The sequence below is a fragment of the Dermacentor albipictus genome, chromosome 5, assembly GCF_038994185.2.
Source record: "Dermacentor albipictus isolate Rhodes 1998 colony chromosome 5, USDA_Dalb.pri_finalv2, whole genome shotgun sequence".
Taxonomy (NCBI): Eukaryota; Metazoa; Arthropoda; class Arachnida; order Ixodida; family Ixodidae; genus Dermacentor; species Dermacentor albipictus.
Genome location: NC_091825.1, coordinates 91,722,542 through 91,749,778, shown reverse-complemented (window position 1 = coordinate 91,749,778; position 27,237 = coordinate 91,722,542). Strand labels below are relative to the sequence as shown.

Here is a 27,237-nt window from a genome sequence, read left to right as displayed (position 1 = left end):
TATCGTCGTGGGTCCCACTGGTACTGTATAAATCACTATAGAACACCTTAGCCACTTGACCTATCTCATCTATATTAGTAATGATATTGCCGGCTTTGTCTCTTAACGCATACATGTGATTCTTGCCAATTGGTAGTTTCTTCTTCACTGTTTTTAGGCTTCACCCGTTCCTGAGAGCGTGTTCAATTCTATCACTGTCTAGATTACCTCCTAGGCAGTGACAGAATTGAACACGCCCTAAGGAACGGGTGAAGCCTAAAAACAGTGAAGAAGAAACTACGAATTGGCAAGAACCACATGTATGCGTTAAGAGACAAAGCCGACAATATCATTATTTTATCAGTGTGTCGGTAGGCTCCCCGAAAATTCAGCGACCCTGTGGCCAGGTGGTAATCACGAACTGGGTAAATTATCGCAAAATCCCCATGCCGGAGATATCACCTGAGAACGCTGAAGAGTGGGCAACACACACACGAGACGCTCATAAAGCAACATCTAAGCGGCTAGCGCTCACAGCGGAAACGCCGGTAGTTGACAACCATCTCCTACATATGTGGGAAGCCAGAAGGGGGCTAACTAAACGACGGAAAAAACAGCGACTTAATCGCAAACTGCGCCACAGAATTGCTGAAATATCAAAGCGGGCAAACGTTTACGCACAGCAGTTAGAGACAGCGAGTTGGGCGAGCTTTTGCGACTCACTTCGCGAAACGTTACACACCTCCAAGACATGGGCGATACTTCGCAGCATAATGGAACCAGGAAAAACAAAAACGGCCAATAACCGCACTCTTCAAAAACTTGCCGGAGAATTTTCAGGAACAGATCAGGCCCTCCTCGCTAAGCTTAAAGAGAAGTACGTAGGAGCAGTAATCACTCCCCCCATGCACCTTGCCATACCAAGGGCAAGAAAACGCGGTGCTAGACGCTCTGATAACTAAGGCAGAACTCTTCGCGGCAGCGCAAGCTGCGAAGAGAAATACTGCTCCAGGACCAGATCAGCTCACAAATGCTATGATCCGGAACCTGAGCGACGAGCACCTAGAACAGCTTACCCGGTATTTTAATGAACAGATATGGGAGAGGGGCGTAGTTCCACAACAGTGGAAGGAGGCCAAAATCGTGCTTATTCCGAAAGCTGGAAAACCTCATGATCTACAAAATCTCAGGCCGATATCACTAACCTCCAGTCTTGGCAAATTATTTGAGAAGGTGATCCACACACGTCTCACGTCTTACATTGAAGACCGTAACCTATTTCGCACTAACATATTCGGCTTTCGCCAACATTTGTCGACACAAGATGTTTTCCTGCTACTTCGCGAAGAAGTTCTATGCAACACCACGGTTGGTGCGGAACATCTCGTCCTGGCTCTTGATTTAAAAAGCGCATTCGACACTATTTCACATGAACTTATCTTATCTGAGCTAAGTGACATCGGTTGTGGACAAAGAATCTATGATTACGCCCGCTCTTTCCTGACCTCTCGCATCGCGACAATAGGCATTGGCACCACGCGCTCAGACCCTTTTCCCATGCCCAATAGAGGCACACCGCAAGGGGCGATACTCTCCCCCCTTCTTTTCAATATCGGTATGAGACGCTTAGCCAAAACACTCGACGTCATACCTGGGCTAGGGTACGCGATATATGCAGACGATATTACCTTATGGGCAACCAGTGGATCGTTAGGACAAAAATAAGAAATCCTGCAAGAAGCAGCGACCGTTGTTGAAGCCTTCGCTCACAGCAGTGGAATGAGCTGCGCTCCCGATAAATCAGAATTTATCAGGATACGAGGTCGAGGCCGTCAAACTCACGAGCCGGTGAACCTTTTTCTACGAGACAGCCAGATAAAGGAGGTCCAGAAAATGCGAGTCCTCGGACTGTGGCTGCAAAGCAACAAACGAGTAGACCACACCATTAAAACCCTTAGGACTACGGTGAAACAGATCTCCCGTATGATCCGTAGAGTAACTTATCACCGAAAAGGTTTCAAGGAGACAGAGACGATCCGGCTCGTTCAGGCTTTTGTGCTAAGTCGTCTCACATATAGCCTCCCTTTCCAGGACCCCACGAAAACAGAACTAAAGGCCCTAGATGCGTTGATTAGAACGTCGTACAAAGCGGCTCTCGGCCTACCACAGGGAACCTCTACTGAACGCCTGCTGGCCCTTCGGATTCACAATAACTACGAGGAGCTACGGGCAGCGACGCTCATATCTCAACGGGAGCGGCTAAGCTTAACCTCCTCTTGCAGAAAATTACTTTGCCGCGTGGGTTACCCTACTCGTCCACAGTATGCGGGAGAAGAACTCGAATCTCTCCCCAGAATCCTTCATGAAAGGATCATAGTAGCCCCAATCCCTAAGAACATGAGTCCAAAATACCACCGGGGACGTAGAAGTGCTCGAGCTCGAAAGTTAATGCAGCAATTCGGTGGAAACCCGGATACAGTCTACACAGATGTCGCTCGATGTGGTGCTTACAAATACGCCCTCACAGTGGTAGGAGCGGTCGCAAATCAAGGGCTTGTGACTTGTGCCACGGCTAGAGTTACATCTGCGAATACCGCAGAAGCTTCAGCCATCGCGCTAGCTATTAAAACTAAGGACACTCTGGGACAATCGTCGATAACTCTTACAGATGCCCAAGTTGCATGTAGACTATTCCTCACCGGGAGGCTACCACACAGCACACACACCTATTAGGATCCAACCTAACGCAGAAACACATGATCATCTGGTGCCCAGGTCACGCAGGACTCGAGGGCAATGAGAGAGCGGACGGCGCAGCTCGTGCTTTTGTCAACCGAGATGTCGACCACTCTGACGAAAACCCCTTTTTACCACGAGACATCCTTGAGCACCAGCGGCGCGAGCGAAGAAAGTACGGTTCACCACACCCTGACCTATCCAGGCAGGACTCTTATGACTGGCGCCGAATACAGACGCACACATTTCCAAACCTTTATTTGAAAAATGCTATTCACCCAACGCTGTACAGCGTTCGCTGTCCTTGGTGCGGAGGCCGACCAACTCTCGCCCACATTACGTGGGACTTCCAGAACAGGCCACCCAAAATTAATACACCAAAAATAGCCGGCAAACTTTCCGGAAGGGAGCAGTGGGAGACTTGGCTCGCCAGCGAGGATCGGGAGATGCAACTAGCGCTCCTCGACCAAGCACGGCGGACCGCTCAAGCCAGTGGGGCCCTGGACTAGGGGCTCCACCTACTCGCTTTCTGCATTTTTTTCCTTTTAAATAAACGTTTTGATATATATATATATATATATATATATATATATATATATATATCAATATCAATTCTATCCATGGTATAGTTCCTTATGTCAGCTGTAGCACGCTTGCTGATTAACTTGGAAAGCTGTGCCAGTTCTGTTCTAGCTGTAGGGTTAGAGGCTTTCATATATTGGCGTTTCTTGATCAGATCTTTCGTCTCCTGCGATAGCTTACTGGTATCCTGTCTAACGGAGTTACCACCGACTTCTATTCCACACTCCTTAATGATGCCCATAAGATTGTCATTCATTGTTTCAATACGAAGGTCCTCTTCCTGAGTTAAAGCCGAATACCTGTTCTGTAGCTTGACCTGGAATTCGTCTATTTTCCCTCTTACGCCCAACTCATTGATCGTCTTCTTACGCACCAGTTTTTTCCGTTCCCTCCTCAAGTCTAGGCTTATTCGACTTCTTACCATCCTATGGTCACTGCAGCGCACCTTGCCGAGCACGTCGTCATCTCGTCATCGTGTTTTAGTCGTCTTCATGCCGTCATGAGCCAATCAACGTGGTTCCATCTTCATCTTGGCGTCATTGTTCCACCATCGTAATCGTGCTGTCTTTATGATGCAGTCGACTTCATTTTGACCTTTTCAACCTGGTTGAGTCATGTTATCATGGTCTTTCCGCCATCGTCACACAGCCATCGTCATGCTGTCATCATCGTGCCATCATTGTAATGTTATCGTCCTTATATCAGGGTCGTCTACCCCATTGCCGTAGTCTTTTCCTTTCATTTTCCTACCCATCTTCACCGTTTACATCAAGTTTTGACCTGTCTCCGGAATGCTGGGCTCCAGCTTAACTTAAAAAAAGTGCCTATTTGCAGCTGGAAAATGGACTATATTAGGCCATGTTGTCTCCAAAGAAGGCATCCTTCCTGATCCTGCTAAACTTCGCGCCGTATCCGAATTCCCGAAGCCCACTAACTTAAAAACACCACGTAGCTTCATTGGCCTATGCTCCTATTTTCGACGCTTCGTTCGCAATTTCGCTACTGTGATCGCACCACTTAACGAACTTCTCCAAGGCGACAATGAACTTTCTGCTTGTTCGCAAGTCTCTGATGATGCCTTCACGACGCTTCTTCACCTACTCACGTCTCCGCCAGTCTTGTGCCATTTTGATACAAGCGCACCTACAGAACTTCACACTGACGCCAGTGTTGTCGGCCTTGGTGCCGTGCTCGCACAACGCCGGAACACTAATGCCGAATACGTAGTCGCTTATGCCAGTCGTGCCCTCACGAGACCTGAGGCCAATTACTCAGTCACAGAAAAAGAGTGCCTGGCTATCGTATGGGCTCTTCAAAAATTTTGTTCATATCTCTACGGTCGACGCTTTGACGTGGTGACGAATAGTCACGCTCTTTGCTGGTTGTCTACCCTCAAAGACCCGTCGGGCCGCCTCGCTCGGTGGGCCCTCCGAATTCAGGACTATGATATGCATGTCGTCTATCGGTCTGGACGCAGACACTCTGACACCGATGCCCTCTCGCGCTTCCCAGTAACTTCCGACAGCAGAACTTCTACCTACAGACATGACATGTCACCACTTGACATCCTGGACATGACACCGTAGTCCTCCATAAAGCAAGCAACAAAATCCCAATAAAGAAAGGCGTCAGGCAGGGAGATACGATATCTCCAATGCTATTCACCGCGTGTTTACAGGAGGTATTCAGAGACCTGGATGGGGAAGAATTGGGGATAAAAGTTAATGGAGAATACCTTAGTAACTTGCTATTCGCTGATGATATTGCCTTGCTTAGTAACTCAGGGGACCAATTGCAATGCATGCTCACTGACCTGGAGAAGCAAAGCAGAAGAGTGGGTCTAAAAATTAATCTGCAGAAAACTAAAGTAATACTTAACGGTCTCGGAAGAGAACAGCAATTTACATTAGGCAGCGAGGCACTAGAAGTCGTAAGGGAATACATCTACTTAGGGCAGGTAGTGACGGCGGATCCGGATCATGAGACGGAAATAATCAGAAGAATAACAATTGGCTGTGGTGCGTTTGGCAGGCATTCTCAGATCATGAACAGCAGGTTGCCATTATCCCTCAAGAGAAAAGTATATTAATAGCTGTGTCTTACCAGTACTCACCTACGGGGAAGAAACCTGGAGGCTTACGAAAAGGGTTCTACTCAAATTGAGGACGACGCAACGAGCTATGGAAAGAAGAATGATAGGTGTAACGTTAAGGGATAAGAAAAGGGCAGATTGGGTGAGGGAACAAACGCGAGTTAATGACGTCTTAGTTGAAATCAAGAAAAAGAAATGGGCATGGGCAGGACATGTAATGAGAAGGGAAGATAACCGATGGTCATTAAGGGTTACGGAATGGATTCCAAGGGAAGGGAAGCGTAGCAGAGGGCGGCAGAAAGTTAGGTGGGCGGATGAGATTAAGAAGTTTGCAGGCACGGCATGGCCACAATTATTACATGACCGGGGTTGCTGGAGAAGTATGGGAGAGGCCTTTGCCCTGCAGTGGGCGTAACCAGGCTGATGATGATGATGATGATGACATGGCATCGGAGCATCGAAAAGACCCATAGATCGTCATGATATTCGACTTTTTGTCATATCCTCCGGCATCTTCGGCACCTCGAGCGTTACGCCGACAGGCGCAGCATTCACAATCCGCGACGTACTTTTATACCGCCGGAACTACCACAATGACCGCCGCAAATGGCTCTTAGTAGCGCCTCGCCACCTACGACAAGATTTATGCTCTGCTTTTCATTCTGACCCGCAGTGTGGTCACGGCGGAGCGTCAAAAACCTACACACGGCTTTGCCTACGATATTATTGGCGAGGGATGTACACCTTCGTCCACAAATACGTACGCTCCTGCATTGCCTTCCAGCGACGCAAATGCGTCCCGCATCTCTCCACCGCAGCTCTCTAACCACTTCCCTGCCCAGCTCAGCCATTCGACGGTGTCGGCATTGATATATACGGGCCTCTTCCATCTACTGGCGCTGGCAACCGATGGATTGTTGTCGCCGTAGATCATTTGACACGGTATGCTGAAACCGCCGCCTTGCCTGTCGTATCAGCAAAAGTCATCGCCTCGTTCATTCTAAACAACTTCGTTCTTTGTCATGGCGCCCCTCGTGAACTGTTGAGCGATCGGGGCCGCCTATTCCTCTCGGACGTCCTGCAGTCACTCCTATCTCAATGCCAAATTATCACCGCACTACTACTGCTTATCATCCACAGATCAATCGCTTAAAAGAACGATTCAACAGAACTCTTGGTGACATGCTATCAATGTATGTTGCATCTGACCACTCCAACTGGGATCTTGTACTTGCGTTGGTCACTTACGCTTATAACACTGCCACTCAAGCCACTACCGGATTCTCACCATTCTTTCTGCTTTATGGCCGCCATCCCTCCAGCACCATTGATACTGTTCTCCCGTACCGGCCGGACCCTGCCGAATGCTCACCATGCCGAGAAATGCCGACAACTGGCTCGTTCTTTGACGTCTGCTAAACAGTGCCGCCAGAAAGAGCGCCATGACCTCAATCCTCTCCCTCAACCCTTCCCCTTCGACTCACTCGTGTGGCTTTGAGTCACGCGTGTTGCTGCTCCTAGCCTTTCGTCCAAGCTCCTCTCGAAGTACCACGGGCCCTATACCGCGTGGTTCCACAAACATCACCAGTGAACTACGTGGTCGAACCCGTATCGCCATCTCCAGATCTGCGTCGTCGGGAGCGAGAGACTGTGCACATTGACCGGCTGAAGCAATATTACGATCCGCCCACCTCTTCCTAGGTCGTTAGGATGGCTACTCTTCAATTCCGGGGGTGATTGTGACGGAGAATACCGGCAGCCTGAAAAGCCCCGTTGCCATCGCGTGGCTCATACCCCGTTCGTTCGCTGGCGGCGCCTTACCTGCTGTTGCCGCGTTGGTCGCTGCTTCCCTACGACCAGAATAAACCCCCTTTACAATATATATATATCAGGGGCGTAGCCAGGGGGGGGGGGGCTTATGGGGCTTCAGCCCCCCCCGAAATTTTTTCGTGCTGTCCATGCACCGCCGACCAAAGCGACCCCCGGCGCCGGAAATCACTCTGGATTTTATCTAGAATGTCTTTTTGACGTTCGAAAAGACATTTAACCGCGAAGATTGCGAACTCGGGCTGGATTTCGTGGCAACGCCCATACACCGGGAGTCACATAACGCCAAGTAGTCCCATCCGAGCACAAAGTTTCAAGGGCGCTTTGATGGTGAGTGGGCTCGCCGCGGCATCTCACTGAGGCCACGGAATCTATGGAGCGCGTGGATATCAATTGCGAAACTTTATGGGTATAAATCTCATAAGCTCTTGATGTGAAAGGTGCATTGACATTTCCAAAGTTGTGCTTTAGATTTTCAATTGCGGAACTTTGTGGGTTTAATGTTGTTATAAACATTTGACGCCAAAGGTCTATTGATTTTTCTAAAGTCTTACATCGGAACATACAACGAGACAAGCCAAATCAACACACTAGCAGACAAGTTGACAAAGCAGGCAGCGAGGTCCAATGAGACGTAGCGTTGGGGTGGTTCATTTGTGCCGTCATGTCACACAAAAAAATATCAACTTTTTTTTAACCTGCGCCAGAATATCCATGTCAAGACACTAAAGCCAGCCAAAGTAACTACGTTCTTATTTATTTTTTCTACTTTGACTTTTATTCGCGAGGACACATTGAGCCTCTTCAATTTTTTTTTTGTTCTCGCTACCCTACCCGCGGGCTGCCAGAGCCAGCCAGAGCGCATACGTTTTTCTCGTATGGCCCCGACCACCGTGCGGTGCACTTCGGTGCGCGTTCGGTTTGCTCTGGCCGAGTGGATTTTCACCGGACAGAGTTTTGGACGCTTTCTGGCTAGCAGACGAGAAAAAAAAAACAATGGTCGCTCGCCGCCATCACTGTGGGGACTCGAAGGATTGCACCGCATTCCTTGAGCGGAACCTTTCCGGAAAGTCTCGTTTCGCCGCTGTTGGACCAAGCGTCTCATGTTTTCTTCGGTATTCCTTCCGTAGCCCCATTAGGTGTCCGAAGTAGGCATTAGATTCTGGCCAACATACTTTCCTATGCGTTTTTTTTCATTTTGGTGCCTCCGCCTCACAGAAAAAAAATACATTGTTGCGGCGCAGCGAATTGTCGCATGGTGAAAGGTCGATTTTGATACTTCTTTTGCGGAAAGTAATGGGCGACGGGACGCTTCAGTTGCCGGATACGTTTATTATATTATTGCGAAAGCAATTATATGGACACTCCAGGCGCATTCCTGCCATCGCCCTCATGTTTCGTATAAAGGCCAAGGGTGATAACATCGTGACCACGCGCTGCATGCTGTATGTGCGAGTGAAAGCGTAGGAGGGGAGGTTGAATAGGTGAGCCGACGATGGTGGCTCAGTCTTGTGTGTGCAAAGGAGAAAAGCGGGGAGCAAGCGCGCCGCCTTCCGTCGCGCGCAATACATCGGGGGGAGTGGATGGAATGGGGGCGGAATCTAGGATTCTGTGAATCTATGATTGTGGAACATGTTTATTTGCCTTGTTTGACGCATTATATACAGTTACTTCTTCTTACATACATAGACTCATTGGAGACTTATACGTATACTTAAATATCTTGTTGCGAGGTTTTGTGTATACATGCAGTGAACTTTGTTTCCAGTGACACTTTTTTTGTCCTTTATCAAGCCGTATTTTCGCATTTGCATATCCCATTGTATCTTTGCATTTCTAATGTACGAGGGCGAGTCAAATGGAGGTGAGCCTACCCTAACCACGTAATAATGGTTCGGTTCATTATCTGCGAGGCATGCGCGTAGGAGAACGGCATGTCTCATTTACAAAAGTGACACGCAGGTGTGAAGATCAATGTTCTTTAATGCTCTCATACACTGGGTTGATATGGTTGCGTCACATAATGGACACTTCAAAAGTTGAACAGCTCGGTGTCGCGAAGTTTTTCACACCTGAAGGTGTTTCCAAAACAGAAATTAATCACCATATGACTGCCGTGTACGTTGAACACTGCATTTCATTGACCACTGTGAAGCGTTGGAGCAAACGGTTCAAAGGACGTTGCAAAGACATTCCAAGACCGGCCCAAAACCATCGTGCAATCACCCCCCACACAATTTTAAAGGTTCATGAGCTGCTGAAACAAGAACGGAGGATAAGCATCGATGAACTGGCAGACCGTCTGAACATCAGTCACGGTTCGGTTCACGCCATAATTCATGAGCTTCTCGGTTATCGGCTCTTTGGTGCGCAATGGATCCCGAAGATCTTTATCCATCGCGAGAAGACGGATAAGTTTCGCGCTGCCTTGACTCATCTGATCGGGTATCACAATGAGCATGACGACTTCTTGTTTGCAACTGTGATCGGGGACGAACCTTGGTGCCACTACTACGAGACTGAAACATGACGGCAAAGCTTACAGTGGAAACATTCGAATTTACCACGCCCAAAGAACGTAAAGGCCATCATTTCCGCTGGAAAGGTGTTGTTGACTTTTTTTTTCGATCGACAGGGTCCATTACTGATAGAATTTGTTAAATCTTGAGAGGCTATCAATTGTTTCCGATATTGTGAAACGCCAGAACAGCAGCGTGTCGCAAGAACGAACAACGTGGAAAATTGACGAATGGGGTCATCTTGTTCCACGACAATGCCTGTCCCCACGTCACTTATGTGGTTAATACAAAACTGGCAAAGTTCAAGTGGGAAACGCTGCAACATCCGCCATACAGCTCAGACCTGTCACCTTGCGACTTTTACATTTTGGGGAAACCGAAAAAACAGCTCAAGGGAACCAGATACAGACTTTTTGAAGCAGCAACCCAAGGAGTTTTATAAGACGGGAATCACGCAACTCGTTAGTCAATAGGACAAATGTCTCAATTCTCATGAAGACTACTTTTAAATAAAGTACCCCGTTGTTGGCTCATTCATTTGACTTGCCCTCATATATCTTGCAGAACTCCTGCTTTTTATACGTGCTCTCTGTCGCGACTATAACTTCGGTGCAATTACTCACGATACACGACAAGGGACAGCTACTCCTGCGTAATACATTGGAACAAACGACAGCGTCATTGACATTTTTCACTGGCCATTGCATATATACAAGAATGTAAGCACGGTTCTTGAATGACAAAGTTTCATTAACATATTTGTCCTCAACTTGTTCAGTTCATTGCCTTTTAATTTTTCATATCAGCGGCATGCACTGCTTTCCTGGTTTCGAAATGATATAGTTCTAAAGTTCGTGTGATATTTTCTTTACCTAATAAATAGACAAAAAACATGGAAGCATTGACGTCAGTTACGTTGGGCACAATTTTTGGCACATACGAGTATAATATTTTATGAAAAAATACATATTTTACTTGTATTTACAGTGCGTAGCTTTCAAGAATTTGTTTACAGCATCTTTGGCAATGATAATGCAGTTATTATTCATGTATTTGATCCCTCGATAAATTGTTTAAGAGGAAGCTTTAGCTCGGGCCCAATCCGACGCGGCCTATTCAAATACTTGTAAAACGCAGAAACGCTGCTCTGAGATAATCCTGCTAATCGCTTTTATTGAAATTGGTTGCATTTGAGAGAGAAAGTTAAATCCTAGTGTCTGTTGGAAACAGAACTTCGATTTAGGGCCTGAATTTTGTTTAAGATATTTTGCAAAATTCGAAAGTTTGAAAAAAAATAGAAGCACGACGTTTACAAACTAATACCTATGCATGAAGAACAGATATTGTGGTTCTGTAAACGGCATTTATTATAACAGTCAAACCGGACAAGTTTGCTATGACAATTTGTATCTTACGTGAATTGGTTACGTTGTGTACAAGGGTTCTGCAAAAGCCGTATTTCCACAATATTAAATTTTTTTGAGATTCATGTGTAACATATCTATTTTGTCCGCGGTAGATGTACTATTAGATGCAATTCACAGAATTGTGATATCATTTTTCATTGTAGAGTCACGGAGTTTTAAGCTTGATAGTTTCGTTTTCTGAAAATCTTCAGTTTTGGCCAATTTTTAATAAAAAATTGACCACCTAAATGAAAAGTTCGAAGCCAGTAGTGACTAGAATTAAACTTTTTCTTTTAAATGCAATAAACCTCCTCAAATTTGGTGAAGTGGTTGCAGGGAAAAACGAATTACCCTTCTACATGTACTTAAATGGGAGCACCCGAGCTAAAGCTTGCTCTTAAGGAGGAGGCTGAGCTGCAACATGCAGCTACATTATATATATATATATATATATATATATATATATATATATATATATATATATATATATATATATATATATATATATATATATATATATATATATATATTTATATTGGGCCAGTGGCGTAGCCCCCCCCCCCCCGAACACAATTTCTGGCTACGCCACTGATATATATGTATATGTTGTAACGACGTGAGATCGACGAGTATGCGTAGCAGCACCGCCACGAAACGCACTTTATCAGTCGTCGAAGGGAACAACAACAACGCCTTCATTTTCCCCGCTTCGAAAACCTAAAAACCCGCGCTACTTCAGCGTCGTCCCCACTGGCGCATACCCGCTGCATTATGGTTCTGCCAAATATAGTTGTGTCATTTGCTCCCCCTTTAGAAAAGATCATCGTCCCGATGATAGAGGCTTGGAAAGCAGCGGTAAAGAACTGCGCAGTCTTGTTAGTCCTCATAATACGGCTTCATATGAAGCACGTGAACAACCTCGGGTAAATGCCATCGGCGCTTTGAACAGTGCGAGCTGTCTGGAACGACTTCGTAGTTGATGTCACTGATGCGTTGGAGAACTATGTAGGGCCCGAAGTATTTGCGTAGGAGCTTTTCAGAGAGCCCACGCTGTCGAATAGGTGTCCAGACCCATACTTTGTCGCCGATGTTGTATGTTACGGCTTTGTGCCGATGATCGTAGCGTCTTGCGTCACAGTCCTGTTGTTCGTGGATTCGCAGACGCGCAAGCTGCCTAGCTGCCTCATCTCGGTGTGTTATCTCTTCAGCACCCTTCTCGTTGTCGTCCAATTCATGAGGGAGCATTGCGTCTAATGTTGTTGTAACCTCACGGCCGTATACGAGACTGAAGGGCGTCTTGCGATTGGTCTCTTGACGAGCCGTATTGTACGCGAAGGTGACATAAGGTAAAACCTCGTCCTAGTTCCTATGCACTACATCTACGTACATGCTTATCATATCAACCAGTGTCCTATTGAGCCGTTTTGTCAGTCCGTTCGTTTGAGGGCGATACGCTGTTGTCTTCCGGTGGGCGGTACCTCTTAGACGTACAAAGATATCTAAAAACTGGGCCATGAACGCAGTACCACTGTCCGTGACGATTACTGCGGGAGCGCCATGCCTTAAAACGATGGATTCCAGAAAAAATGGTGCCGCTTAATCTGCTGCGGCCCGTTGCAGAGCACTTGTCTCGGAATATCTAGTGAGATAAGCCGTGGCAGCGATTATCCACCTATTACCAGTAGTAGACGTTGGGAAGGGGCCCAGAAAGTCCATGCCTACTTTTGCAAATGGTGTGGCCGGTACGTCAACAGTGTGCAGTAAGCCGGCTGGTTTGACGGATGGCGGTTTACGACGTTGGCAATGCAGACATGTGTGAACGTAACGTTTAACGACCGCAGTAAGACTCGGCCAGTAGTAATTCTACCAAATCCGTGCCAATGTGCGAGTGTAGCCCAAGTACCCAGCAGTCGGCTCGTTGTGGCAGGCGTGTAAGATTTTACGTCGAAGCGGTGATGGAACAAGTAAGGAGTTGCTGCCGCTAGGTAAGTTCTTCTTGTAGAGGACGTTACGACGCAAGCAGTATGATGCCACCCCTCTTGCAAAGAGCCTCGGCACGCTGTTGGTTCGTCCTTCGAGGTAATCAATAAGCGGCAGCAATTCAATGTCATCCCGTTGCTGGCGTGAAAGATCGGCAGTATCCACGAGTCGCAGAAAAACCGTGTCGTCATCGTCTTGTGCTGCCGGCTCAACAGAAAACCGAGAAAGGCTGTCGGCGTCTGCGTGCCGTTTTCCCGACTTGTATGTAACAACAAAGTCGAAATCTTGGAGTCGAAGACTCCAGCGTGCGCGCCGGCCGGAAGGATCCCTCAAATTAATGAGCCAGCAGAGGGAATGGTGATCACTAACGACGGTGAAAGACCGACCATACATATACGGACGAAATTTCAGAACTGCCCATACCATTGCGAGGCATTCTTTTTCAGTGGTGGAGTAGTTAGTTTCGGCTCGGGATAGTGTTCCACTGGCGTAAGCAATCACTTTTTCGCTGTCGCCCTGCCATTGTACTAGCAGCGCCCCTAGACCGACATTGCTAGCGTCTGTATGCAATATCGTCGGGGCTTCCTCATCGAAGTGTGCTAATACGGGAGGCGATTGCATGCGTTGCCGGAGCTCGTGGAATGCCCGCTGCAGGTGTTCGCCCCAAGTAAAAGACATATCTTCTCGAGTGAGCTGTGTTAACGGCCATGCGATACGCGAGAAATTCGCGATAAATCGCCGGTAATATGCACAGAGTCCCAGAAAACGTCGCACGGCTTTTTTGTCTGATGGAATCGGGAAATTAGTGACGGCGGCAATTTTATCCGGATCAGGTCGGACTCCTTGGCTACTGACGACGTGACCGAGGAACTGGAGCTCATGAAAACCAAAATGGTGCTTCTCAGGCTTCAAAGTGAGACCGGCAGAGCGTATCGCTTCAAAAACGGTTTTCAGCCTTCGTAAGTGTTCGTCGAACGTTGCGGAAAAGACAATCACGTCATCCAAGTACACCAGGCATGTTTGCCATTTGAGTCCGGAGAGCACAGTGTCCATTAGACGCTGAAATGTTGCTGGCGCCGAACACAAACCGAAAGGAAGTACCTGAAATTCATAAAGTCCGTCAGGCGTCACAAAGGCTGTTTTCTCACGGTCTCTCTCATCCACTTCGATCTGCCAATAACCGCTTTTCAAGTCCACTGAGGACAAATAAAACGCGTTTCGCAACCTATCCAAGGAATCATCAATACGTGCCAGTGGATAAACGTCCTTCTTTCTAACCTGATTGAGCTTCCGATAGTCGACACAGAAGCGCAGGCTACTGTCCTTCTTCACTAAAACTACAGGTGATGGCCAAGGACTATTAGATGGTCGAATAAAGCCATCTTCCAGCATCGTTTTCAATTGTTTTTGTATTGCTTCGCGTTCCTTTGGGGCCACATGGTAAGGGTTTTGTCGGATGGGTCTGGCGTCGACATCAGTAATGATGCGGTGTTTGGTAAGTGGCGTTCGACCAACTCTTGACGCTGAGGAGAAACAGCCCTGGTACTGATTGATGAGCTCAAGAAGACGGTTCCGCTCAACGGCCGTTAACGTCGGATTAACGTCTACAATAGGCGCAGCTGTGTGGATTGTAGAGGCCGACTCCTGCGCTAAGTGGCAGTCTTGTATTTCTGTCACTTCGTCGAAATAGCCGACAGCAGCGCCTCTAGCGATGTGGCGGCTCTCCTTACTAAAATTCGTCAGCAAGAGTTCAGCGCTTCCGTCGATTGCATTGATAAGTGCTCTGGCAATGGAGACACCGCAATTCAGTGCTAGCGCACTGATGTGTTCAGCTACTCCAGTCCCATTTTGCAGGCTGTCACAGCGCACCTGTACGAGGGAGCAACTCCGCGGCAAAAGTATGACGTCGCCCGCGGCAATACGTAAGCGAGGTTGTTGTGGCTTTTCACGGGTGACATTATCCGAACTCGTGGCAAATGTGACGCTTCTGTCACGGATGGTAATCACGGCGCCGTACTCCCGTAGGAAATCCTTGCCCAACATAAGTTCTTTGCAACACTCAGTAAGGATGATGAGTGTGACGACAAAGGTTGAACCGGTGATTAAGAGTCGGGCCGTGCATTTCCCGACAGGTGTCATCAACTGACCTCCGGCGGTTTTTATGTTGGGCCCATGCCACGGTGTCTTCACCTGCCTTAGTTTGTCAGCGACCTGTAAGCTAAGGATTGAAAAATGGGAGCCAGTGTCAACCAGAGCGGCTATTTCGTGACCGTCAATGCAAACGATGAGTTCGGCGCTGACGATGTCAGTTACGTCTTACACACCACCTCTCGGACAACTTCACGCAGAGACATGTCGTTACTCGCAGCCAGTACGGAAGTGTTCGCCACCGTGTTGCTCATGTCATGCTGGCGGTATTGTTGATACAGGACCCGTTCAATGGCTGTAGCCTCTTTTGTGAACTGTGCCACTGTTGTTGGTGGATTTCTCACAAGGCCGGCAAACAGTTGCTCCTTCACTCCTCGCAAGAGATATCGCAGCTTTCTTTCCTCTGGCATGTCTGGGTCTGCCCTACGTAAAAGACGGGCCATGTCTTCCGAGAACATAGTAACACTCTCATTGGGCTTTTGAACGCGGATTTCAAGGAGACGCTACGCGTTTTCCCTCCTGTCGATGCTTGAAAAGGTATCCAGCAGCTGTGCGTGGAAGTCGTCCCACGTGGCAAAGCTCCTCTCCCGGTTTACATCCTAAGTACGAGCATTGTCCTTCAAATAGAAATAGACACTTGCGAGTTTGTCCACCAAGCTGGTCTTATGGTTATACATGGCGACGCGCTCGAACTGGTCTAGCCAATCTTGGACGTCTTCAAAGGCATCACCATGAAAGCTCCCCGGGACCATAGGACTCTGTAGTGTTACTTGCGATGGAGCTGCGGTGGCCTTGTTATTCGTAGGAGGCAAACGATTTCTTGAAGTTTCTTGCAGGGGACTGGACTCAGGCGCTAAGCCTAGCAGGCGACGACTGAACCGGTGGACCGGTGTTTCGATGCGCGGTGGTGATTCCGGCTCGATCGTCGGCTCCGCGAAAGGGTGCCAAGCATAAAGAATACCCCGCACATCCACCAGTGTAACGACGTGGGATCGACGAGTATGCGTAGCAGCACGCCAAGAAACGCACTTTATCAGTCGTCCAAGGGAACAACAACGTCTTCTTCGTTTTCCTCGCTTCACCTAAAAACCCGCGCTACTTCAGCGTCGTCCCCACTGGCGAATACCCGCTGCATTATGGTTCTGCCAAATATAGTTGTGTCAATATATATATTTGTGCCTGTATCTCTTCTGCGATGTAAGTTTTGTGATTACTACGAAAAGCGAGTGTAAAAGGCTTCCGTGCGGACGTGACAGTTTGTACCTTCCAATAGGTGTCGGAAAGGCCGAACGGCCACGTATACCGCGCAAGCTGCTCACGAATGAACGTGCTGAAGCGCGTCTCTGCAGGCTTCACCTTCTGGGAGACAAGCGCGAGTGGGCACCAAGAGTTGCGCTGGAACTGTTGTAAAATGGCGCCGACAGCCGCATTAGATGCAACGGCGATAAGACGCATTGGTGCAACACGTAGAGAATGCGCCAGCAGGACGGCATCGGCCAATGCCCTTTCTGACAGCTTGGAAGGACTCTTCGACGTCGGGCGCCCAGGATGGTGGAGCGGACGGAGCTTTAGTGGTCTTGAGAAGCTCGGCAGTGTTGAACCATTGTTGAATTAACAAACTTCATCCGCATGCGTTTCACGACGCCAGTTCAGCTGAGACTTTTTAGAGAATGCCACAATTGTGCTTCCTGTGGCAATGTGATTTTAACGCGACAGCGTTAAGGAGCTCGTGTCGCAGAAAAGCCGGTGTCGTCGGCGTCGGTGTCGGTGTCGGCGTCGGCGTCAGCGGCGTTGACCGTGAGCGATAAATCACGGCAGGCACTTCATAAATAAAAAGCAACTTCCAAAGTGGCCTGGGTGGGAATCGAACCAGGGTCTCCGGAGTGTGAGACGGAGACGCTACCACTCAGCCACGAGTTCGATGCTTCCAAGCGGTACAAACGCGCCTCTAGTGAATGCGGTGTTGCCTTCGAAACGAGCCGTGGAAAGTTATACTGCGGTGTATATCGGTAATTATGAACATGTAACTTACAGAAGTCGCAATTCCACGAGTAGCGAAGTGCGTTTCCGCTGCATTTCTTCTGCGCTTTCCGCACACGCAGAGCCATCTTGCGGCAAACACAGAAGACCCCCTCCTCTCCATGTACGGAGCTGCCCCGACAGATGGCGCGCCACGCGCGCATTGGAGCTTTGCGGCCCGGACTCTCTCCCCTGACAACGCTTCGCCTTGCTCCCTCTGTAGAATCAAGCGTCCTTCCTTTCTTTAGATCACTATCTGTCTATCTCTCTGCCCGTGCCGATCACGACGTTTGGCTGGCGTGCATCATTTCCCCCTCCGAGATACCGAGTTCGTTGGTTCGTTCCGCTTGCTCAGGCGCACGTTTCGTTGCTGCGCCGAACGCCGCGTTGCTCGACCATATGGCTCGACGCTCACCGCGTCCGATGCGGGGCGCCTCGTAAGTGATGGCTGCCCTGTAGCCCATTGTCTTACACCCCTTGGCGGGTCGACGGTAACGCTGTCGCGTTCCACTCTTGAAGGCGAAGCTTAAGCGTCCTCCAATTTTTTTCTTCTCTGTCTTTCCCATGCTGTAGCAGCCCGCAAAAGAGTTATTTTATAATATATATATAAATATATAGGAAACTATATGCAGAACACCGGTAGCAACAACAGCTACACGCCAAGTCATCCGGGAGGCTCCGCATGAAAGTTCGCTCTAAGGGGCCCTGAAACGATTTTGACAATTTCGTACAAACGTACTGAGTCGCTAGGGTAGGTCTTTGTGATTACAGAGCGACGCATTTATGCGCTCCGCGTAAAGCCCGTAATTTATTACGATGTGTTTATATGAATATGAATATGTGAGCATCACAACTCATAAACTTTGGCGGCGGATGTGGAACGTCTTCATGCCGCAGGCGTCACGAGAACGTGTTCTTTTTGGGTGAAGCCAAGTCGTCAATACACCCACACATGCTACCTGGAGGCATCAATGTTGCCGGATTCGAGACCCTCGTTATGTAATAAACGAGAACAAAGGGGGTTAACCGGGGGGCCTGTTTTTTATTAGTGACATCCTCAGAAGCCAACAAACACTGACACCAAGGACAACATAGGGAAATTACTTGGGCTTAATAAATCAAATAAAGAAACGATAAAATTTTGGAAATGAAAGTGGATGAAAAAAAACTTGCCGCAGGTGGGGAACGATCCCACAACCTTCCCGTTCTTGTGAAACCTGCGGCAGAAAGGACGTTCCACATCCGCCGCCAAGGTCTGTGAGTGGTGGCACTGGCTAACACTCCCAGGGTCTACTAGGAAACATATAGGTACACAAGAAAGTGGATGGGGAAACGGCGCGGCGGTAGTTCAATTGGCAGAACATCGCACGCGAAATGCGAAGGTTGTGCGATGTACCCCACCGGCGGCAAGTTGCTTTTTCATACACTATCATTTAAAATATTTTCACACATTAATTAATAAGTGTGTGTGTGTGTGTAATTTGAGATACTGACATACGCGTAGCCGTAGTGGTAAAGGCAGACGAAAGTGACGCCTTAAAAAAAATTACGTGCAGACCAGAGATCGACCTGCCGAGCGACAAGTGTGGGCCATGGTTCGCCGTGACAAAAGCGAAATCCCCAGCCTGTACCGATACCCAGAGAACATGATGACTGAAGTCGTCCAGGCAAGGGCTGTCGTTATTATGCCGGAACAGATGTCCTTAACGCAGGTAAGTGGAGCCAAAATACATTACATGAGACTTGTAATAATAATATTATCAATAATAACAAATCTTATTTGCACAAAGACATGAACCCGCCGTTGACGTGCAAGGCTAGACAGAAAGGATAGACGCTTACGCTCGTGCGCCTGCTAGCCCGGTACCGAAGCGTGTTGCAGAAAAAGGTGGTTGAGTGTACATGCATACCTTGAAAGACGAACGTGGTAGATATATACAATTTCCGCTTGGTGCAATAAAATGAGGGCAGCTGTAGTTCTGTTTCACGCTGTAAGGGAGTTAAAGTACAGAAAGCGTGATTTTAGAAACCTCGAAGATGTTGAAATCGGGCGGGAAAATTTGAGGCCACACATAAACTAACAGAACCATAGTAGAATGGTCATAGCCAGTTATTGGACGAAGAAATAGCAGTTGAGCGGACTAGCTGCAGCTGAGGAATAAAGATTACTTTAAACTGGAATTTCTGTTCTACATCTTAGGGCCACGTGTTTTGCAATCATAACAAAGTTCGCTTGAAGGGACACTAAAGATAACTTTGCTCACGTCAAAATTGCATGCACCTTGTTTCCCATGATTTATGTGCTAATTTACCTACCTGCTTGTTAAAGAAAAATGGATGAATAAAGCTAGCTTGTCCTTCCAATGACCCAGAAGGCATACTGTAAAACACCCTGTTTTCGCGTTGACTTACTATACGCGAATTTCATCATTGTAAAATGTTGCGAATATCAAGAGAACGCGAAGCTTTTAGGGAAGAGACATGAATACTACGATAAAAATGAAAGTTTATTTGGCCGGCTAATTCTGCTGGCTGTACCTCTGCCCACGTGCTGATACTTGTGTTTGTACAACCGCCAGGTATGAACACATAAAAATGTTATTGTTTCTCAAGTTCTGGAAGACAATGTCTACTATCAGACTGCGCTGAACAGACCGCATTGTTTAGAAAAGACAGCAATGGCAAGAAAAAGAAAGAAAGGAAGGCGAAAGAGCTTTTCCAGCCCAAGTGAACCGTAAAAAGGGCGCGGGTCCTAAATCGCAAAGTTTAGTAATGGCGAATACGTCTAAAGTGCCAGACTCGCAAACGATTATGGTCATGAAATAATAGTGTTTACGATATTTATTCACGCCAACAGTGAGCGAGGCATTCGTGACATTTATTAACGTATAGATGTCATCGTAATCGAACATTCTTTTCTGCCCAGCTTCATTAAAAGCTGGGTAATCTGGCTAGCGCCATGACAAATTGAAGAGGATGAGGAAATGTAGGCACACTCAAGAACTCTGCGCATGGTCGCCTTTTCTTTTTTAGTGAAATGCTTCCTTCGCTCAAGGAAGGCATGCCACCATAGAAGCCAGGCCACTAAAAGAAGTAGCTAAAGCTAACAAAATATTAGTAGCGATAGCAAAGTAATAAACAGTTTCACGAAGTAAGGCTCGTAGTTCTATCGGGAGTATAAACAGCTGTTAACATTCACTTACTAACTGAATTAACAAGCACGGAGTCACGCACGTACGGGCACGCATGAACATATTTCACTCGATAATCTCGACCCCTTTCCGTCGCAACGCTAACGCCCGGACTAGAGCGGGCCGCGAACGCTTCGTGATCCATCTCACTTCATCGCATCAATGAAACTTGACATCATGCCACTTCCTACACCGGACGCGCGGGAAGACAGTGTACAGTGAAGTGAACTGAATCGAGCTTATTAACGCAATAGCGATAAGGGTTGTCGCGTTATCCCATCGCTCGTGATCCGTTGTAAAGATTGGAGTCGGGCATGAATTAGAAGATAGCTGGCCCATGCCGTCGTCCAACTTATCCACGCTGAGGACGTTGATGAAGGGAAGGACTGCTTCTCATCGAGAACGAGGAATATGGGTTTATTTACAGTATTTATATCAGTCTAACATGACTGTTTGAGAATGTACATCAGTCTAACATGACTGCTTGAGAGAGACTGTCCTGAGCAGCCGCACAACAGCGGTTTTCAAACACTCGGTCCTCTCCCGATACAAGGTGATGCGAACGTTAATTTAGTCATCGCAAACTAGCCGCCTCCCCGCAGGACCGTCTACGCACACAAATACACACAGGTTCCAATGTCCAAGCAGACGTCAGAGGGGTCCCGTAGAACTCAGAGCCGTTCCGGGTAGCGCGTTGGGGAGTTTGGGAACAATAGTTGGCCCGCGGAACTCATTTCTTCACAAAGTCGATTTAGTCACGCTGTGGCTAGAAGTTGGCGGCGATGCTCCCGGAATGTTGCCGTCATGGTTGTAAGTGGGTGGCAATCTTGCACTGCAGCTGGCCATTCTTAACAGCGCCGGGATGATGCCGCCATAGTCGTAAGTGGGTAGCAAACTTGCACTGCAGGTGGCCATTCTTAACAGCGCCTCCATGGCCCGGAAAATCTCGACTGTCTAGCGCTGACAACCGCTGGGCAGGAAGAGAACGGCTGGTGGTCAGGAGGTGATTGCTGCATTGGCTCGCAGCGACCACTTGTGTATTGATGTCACCACCCCAAAACACCAACAAGGACAGGCAACTGCAATATGAACCCCACAACACGGCTCTGCACTGAGATGACGTACATTGGCTCTCACCTTAGACCCACTAGGCTTCAAAAAAACAACAACAACAATAACATTAGTGCAGAAAAAAAATGCTGCATTTCGCTATGCCAATTTCTTAAGCAATTTCGTGCTGACAAATTCAGCAATCATGAAGGGAATCCTGCTAAATGAGAGGAGATCTTCTTGGTTTAAAAAAATAGCACTAGTAACCCTAAAATTTAGGAGGGACCCTCAAACGCAGAATTCAAATTAGCCTGCTCAAACCATCCGCATTGCTATGCAAATTTCCCTTCTTATATCTAACGGAGAAGTTGTACTCTTGGAGAGTGTGGCTCCATCGGAGCAAGCGGCCATTCTTGTGTGACATTTGATTGAGCCACGTCAGAGGACAGTGGTCGGTCTCGAAAATGAACTTCACTCCGTACAAGTAACACGACAACTTCTGGGCGGCCCAAACTAAACAAGCACATTCCTTCTCTGAAGCACTGTAGGCTTCCTCTATTACATTTAGTTTACGGCTGGCATAGAGGATAGGATGCTCCTCGTTATCATCGCCGACCTGACTAAGTACCACGCCCATACCTCCGTCGCTTGCCTCGCATTGAGCTATGAATTCCTGTGTGTAGTCTGGCGCGCGAAGCACAGGACGAGAAACTAACAGCGTTTTGAAACTTTGGAAAGCGTTCTCTTTGTCCTTATCCCAGTGTACGTTACTCAATGCTCCCTTTCGGAGGGCGTCCGTTAATGGACTTGCCATTTGCGAGTAATTCGGAATGTACCGTTGATATTACCCCACAAGCCCCGAAAATGAATCAAGGTCTGTTTTCGTGCGCGGCTGAGAAAATTCTCCAATCGTAGCTATTTTCAGCCACGCCGGCCGTCTCATGCCCTTACCGACAACATGGCCCAGATAAGTAACCTGCGGACAACCAAACTTACACTTTTCCGCTTTCATCGTTAAGCCGGCTTCCCTCAACCATGAGAGCACCTGTTTGAGGTGCGATACGCGTTATTCCCAGCTGTCCGAAAAAATTGCTACATCATCAAGATAGTGCAAGGCGAACTCCTGGAAGTCTTTTAGGACAACATCCATTAACTCAGAGAAGCTAAACGGCGCGTTCTTGAGCCCGAAGCTGAGTGCGAGAGGGCGAAAAGTGCCTACAGGTGAGATGAATGCGGCATAGCGGCTGGCACTTTCTGAAAGGGGAACTTGCCAGTACCCCCGCACGAGATTTATAGTTAAAATGTATTTAGCAGCGCTAACTTTTTCAATTCGTTCCTCAATGTTGGGTATCGGGTACAGCTGATCCCTAGTGATGGCATTTAACTTCCTGTAGCCAACACACGGACGGGGGTCCTTGTTAGGCGTTTCTACCAGTATTAGCGGTGACGTGTAGTCACTCTACGCGGGCTCAATAACACGCAACTCGAGCATGCGCTGTATCTCTGCCTCCATAATCTCTCTCTGTCTTGGAGACATCCTGTAAGGCTTTGATCTTACTGGTTCGGTAGATGTCAGCTCAATTTCATGCGTTATTAGTTTGGTTCTACCAGGACGATCGCTGACTCTGTCGAGATATTCCCCTAACACCTTTTTTAGCTCATCTAGGAGCTCGGGTCTTAGAGCGTGCGAGCTTGCCGAGTGTTCTATTACTTCTTCTAGGCCGATTTCAGAGTTGGAGGTCGCCCTATACTCCTTAAACTTGGTACTGATGCCATCCTGGTCTTTGATGGTATAGTTAACGACTCCGCTCCGCTCTATATACGGCTCCATCAAATTACAGTGATATATCTTCACTTCCTTCCTGCGACCGGACATTTTCAGAGTATAGTTAGCATCTGAAAGTTTGTGCAACACTTTAATGGGCCCGTCCCAGTGAACTTCAAGCTTGTTCTTTCTTGAAGGTTTGAGGATCATTACCTGGTCTCCGGCGTTATACGTACGAAGCCTCGCATTCTTGTCGTAATAGAATGTGGCGTTCTTCTTGAGCTATTCCCATGTTCTTTCCGACTAGTTCTTGGGTTGCGCTTAGCCGTTCCAGCAAATTTAGCACGTATTCAACCACTGTTGGACTCTCCCCTCTTTCCTCCCACATCTCTCTTAACATTCTCAGTGAAGAACGGAGTGTCCTCCCATACACTAGTTCTGCTCGCGAGAACCCTGTCGCTTAATGTGGAGCCGTTCGCAAAGCAAACAAAGTTGCCGGCAGATAGTTCTCCCAGTCCTCCTTGTGCTCGTAACAGAGCGCACGCAAAACTCGCTTAAGCACCGAAAGCCACCTCTCTACACTGTTTGACTGAGGGTGATAGACAGAGCTGTGTATTAACTTTACCCCGCACTTCTGCAAGAATGTGGAAGTCAGTGTGCTCGTGAATACCGACCCTTGATCTGCCTGAATTTCGGCTGGAAACCCAACTCGTGCAAGCTCTGTCAAAAGCGCGTCTACTACTACGGTGGAACTGAGCTCTTTCAGAGGGATTGCTTCTGGAAACATTGTAGCCGGACACAGCACGGTAAACAAGTACCTATAGCCCGATTTCATTTTTGGAAGGGGCCCTATCGTGTCTATTACAAGTCGTCTGAAAGGATCTGTTATTAAGGGCACCATTGTCAGTGGAGCTTTCCATGTCTCTCCTGGTTTACCAGAACAGTGGTAGGCGTAGCCTGATCTTACAAAGTTTTCTACGTCTTTAAAACAGCCAGGCCAGTAGTATTCCATAAGCAATCTTTCCTTTGATTTGTTTATGCCTAGGTGGCCGGACCACCCATTTCCATGACAGAGACTCAAAAGTTCCTCCCTGTACTTAGTAGGTATGACTAACTGATCTAATATCCAATCCTTTCGATCTCTGTGGCTCCGATACAACAATCCTCCTCTCTCATGCATCGTCACGTTGCGCCTAGCAATGCCTTCTTTAGCTGTGTCATGTAATTTAGCTAAGCTTTCATCATTCTTTTGCTCGGCTGCCGGTGACTCTCTATCCACACGTAAGAGCTGATCAAAGTTCATTGAGGCCGGTGATAATAACGACCCTGTCTCGCTTGTGAGTGCGTCAGCTTGCTCTTTCTGTAGGCTAGAACTTTGACACTCTAGTGCTACGCTCTCATTGAGCTGGTCAGCTGGCAGGCTCTCTTCAACTGTTCTTTTGTCCCTCGGGCCTAGCTCGGATTCGGGTATTGAAGTTATCCCCTTTTCTGCTTTCGCTGGAGGAGCTTGTGCACTTTCAGCCGAAAGCGACGCGATCTTACGAGCTTGACCTCGGCTCAATGCCTGTACTATGCCCTCTCCCAGTTTGAGCCCTTTGTCACGCAGTAACTGTCGAACGATTCGAAAATAGGTAAGGGTACTGCAGTGACAAATACGTTACTTCCTAATGCGAAATTTGAGCGCAGCAAAATAGCCACCGCACAGGGCGAACGGCAGCGGCAATTTCGGCTCGGGCGGTGCACATATACAGATCCGCTGCCACCGATCTGGCTCTCTGATTGCCACCGCACAGGGGTTGCATTGGAGGAGGAGCGAAGAAAGGAATTAAGTTCGAGCCGGCGCTTTGACAACCGGAGACTCGCAGGAAGAGGGGGGAGGGGGGCGGCGTGTACACCCAGCGGCAAACGATGGGGGCAGAAGCGCGCGAAGCAAGCGGACAACACGATAAAGGGAGGAGGGAAGAGATAGCAGCGACTGACTGATGCCGCTGACGCCGATAGTGAGTCAACCCCAGCTGCGGAGTTGGTTTCAGGGACAACGCCGCCGATGCCGACACAAACAATATGATACCCTCGCTTCCGCAGCGCTAAGAACCAGGTCTAGCCGTGGGAAGGTGGTCACGTATTCGTCGACGTGCCGGGGCCTACGTGAAATAACCGGCGCGTCGGCAACTGAAGAGCACCCTATCCGCCACACAAGAACAGGGGGGGGGACCCTTTCCTCCTCTTTCTGCATGGCGGCGACGGTGTTCTATGCAGTCACGTTATCTTGACTCTCTAGCGGCGTCAGCGGCATCCAGCGGTATCAGTCGGTCGCTGCTAGCGCTGGGGGGATGAAAGGGGGGCGGAGCTGGTTACGAGGCCGACGACAACGCCGACGACGACGCGAAACCCAGGAACGGACGCCAAAGAGCTGCGCTCTAAAATTTGGAAACTGCAGCCTTAGTCTCTAGCTCCCCGAATGGTCCACAGATTTTGACTTTGGCCATGGGCAGACACACGCTGTATTCTTCTACAACCTGTTTTATCCACGCTACTTCTCCGGTAAAGCCATCTACCGTCACGTAAGACGGATGGACAATATCCATCGTGGTGGCACTGTCTCTTAGCACTCGGCATGGTTTGCCATTAACTTGCAGGTCGTGAAGATATGGACTTAAAAGTTCCACATTCTCGTCTTTTTCCTCCACGTAGGAGAAAACTACGCTATGCTTCCAGCGGTTTACAGCTATATGTCCCAGTTTTTGGCATTTGTAACAGCGAATTGGTCTAAAAGATTCGAATTTTCTTTTCTGTTCTTTCTGTGCGGTTTCACCGTTAAATTTCTCCTCGCTCTTTTCTGCAGGCTTTTCTGCCATGTCTACAGGCTCCGATGGTCTAGTCTGCGCACCCCTTTTGAACGGAAATGGTTTCCGCGGTCCATTTCGACCGTCCAAGTTTCCGTCCTCGGCGTTCAACTTTCTACGGGTTGCGTACTATTCGGCTAATGCAGCCGCCCTTTCCACAGTGTTTACATTCCCTCTGTCGTGCACAAACAGTTTCACAGCTTGGGGGATGGTTTTGTGAAATTGCTCTAGACACATGCATTCAATGATCATGTCTCTGCTGTCGTACGCTTCCGCGCTCTTAAGCCACTGGACTAGGTTGGCCTTTAAGCTATATGCAAACTCCGGATATCCCTCGCTATCTTTCTTGCCTGTGCTCCTAAACCTTTGCCGAAAAGCTTCGGCTGAAAGGAGGTATTTATTCAGGAGACTAGCCTTAACGTTTGCATAATCATATGCATCCTGTGCACTCAGTCTGGCGATTACTTCCGCCGCCTCACATGGCAACATAGACAGCAACCACTGTGGCCATGTACTCGGACCGAAGTTCATCTTCCCGCAAGTCCTTTCAAAATTGCATAGGAACAAGCCTATGTCGGTCCCGACCTCAAATAGCTTTAATAGCCGGTCCATGCGGTACGATTCTGCCTCACTTGATCGTCCCAGAGCGCCTTCACTTCCTTCAGACAACTCCAATCGTTTGCTTCCAAGTTCAACTTGCATTTTTCTTAACTCTCGGTCTTTATCGCGTTCCTCTCTCTCTTGTTTTTTTCTCTCTCGTTCTTCTCTCTTCTTCAGAAGTTCAAAACCCATTTCAATTTCTTCCTCACTGGCGTGTTCGGAAATTAGCTGCAATAATTCCGATTTTAGCATTTCCTTGCGTGCATCTAGGCCCAGTTCCTCACCAACAATCAACAACTCGTCTCTCAGCAGTATCCTTAACTCCATGATTGCTGCTTTACCGCCTTGATCCTGCTCTCTAAATCTAGCTAGGAAAACACAACCTAGCTAACACTCAACAATCTAGCTTCCCTACTGTTCTAAACAGAACAACCACAAAATGAAGCCTAGAGAGTCAAAGTAAGAGCCAAGCACTCACAGAAGTCACAGTACCACGT

The 27,237-nt window shown here is 48.1% G+C and overlaps 1 protein-coding gene across 2 annotated transcripts in view; it reads left to right on the top strand.

Moving 5' to 3' along the window:
• Positions 1-27,237, top strand: part of LOC139060538 (glutamate receptor ionotropic, kainate glr-3-like) — an 84,754-nt gene that overhangs the window by 37,643 nt on the left and 19,874 nt on the right. For both annotated transcript variants that reach the window (XM_070539701.1, XM_070539700.1), the window contains exon 7: positions 18,845-19,000. In XM_070539701.1, the coding sequence (XP_070395802.1) occupies positions 18,845-19,000 (156 nt within the window). The remainder of the gene's footprint in view (positions 1-18,844; positions 19,001-27,237) is intronic.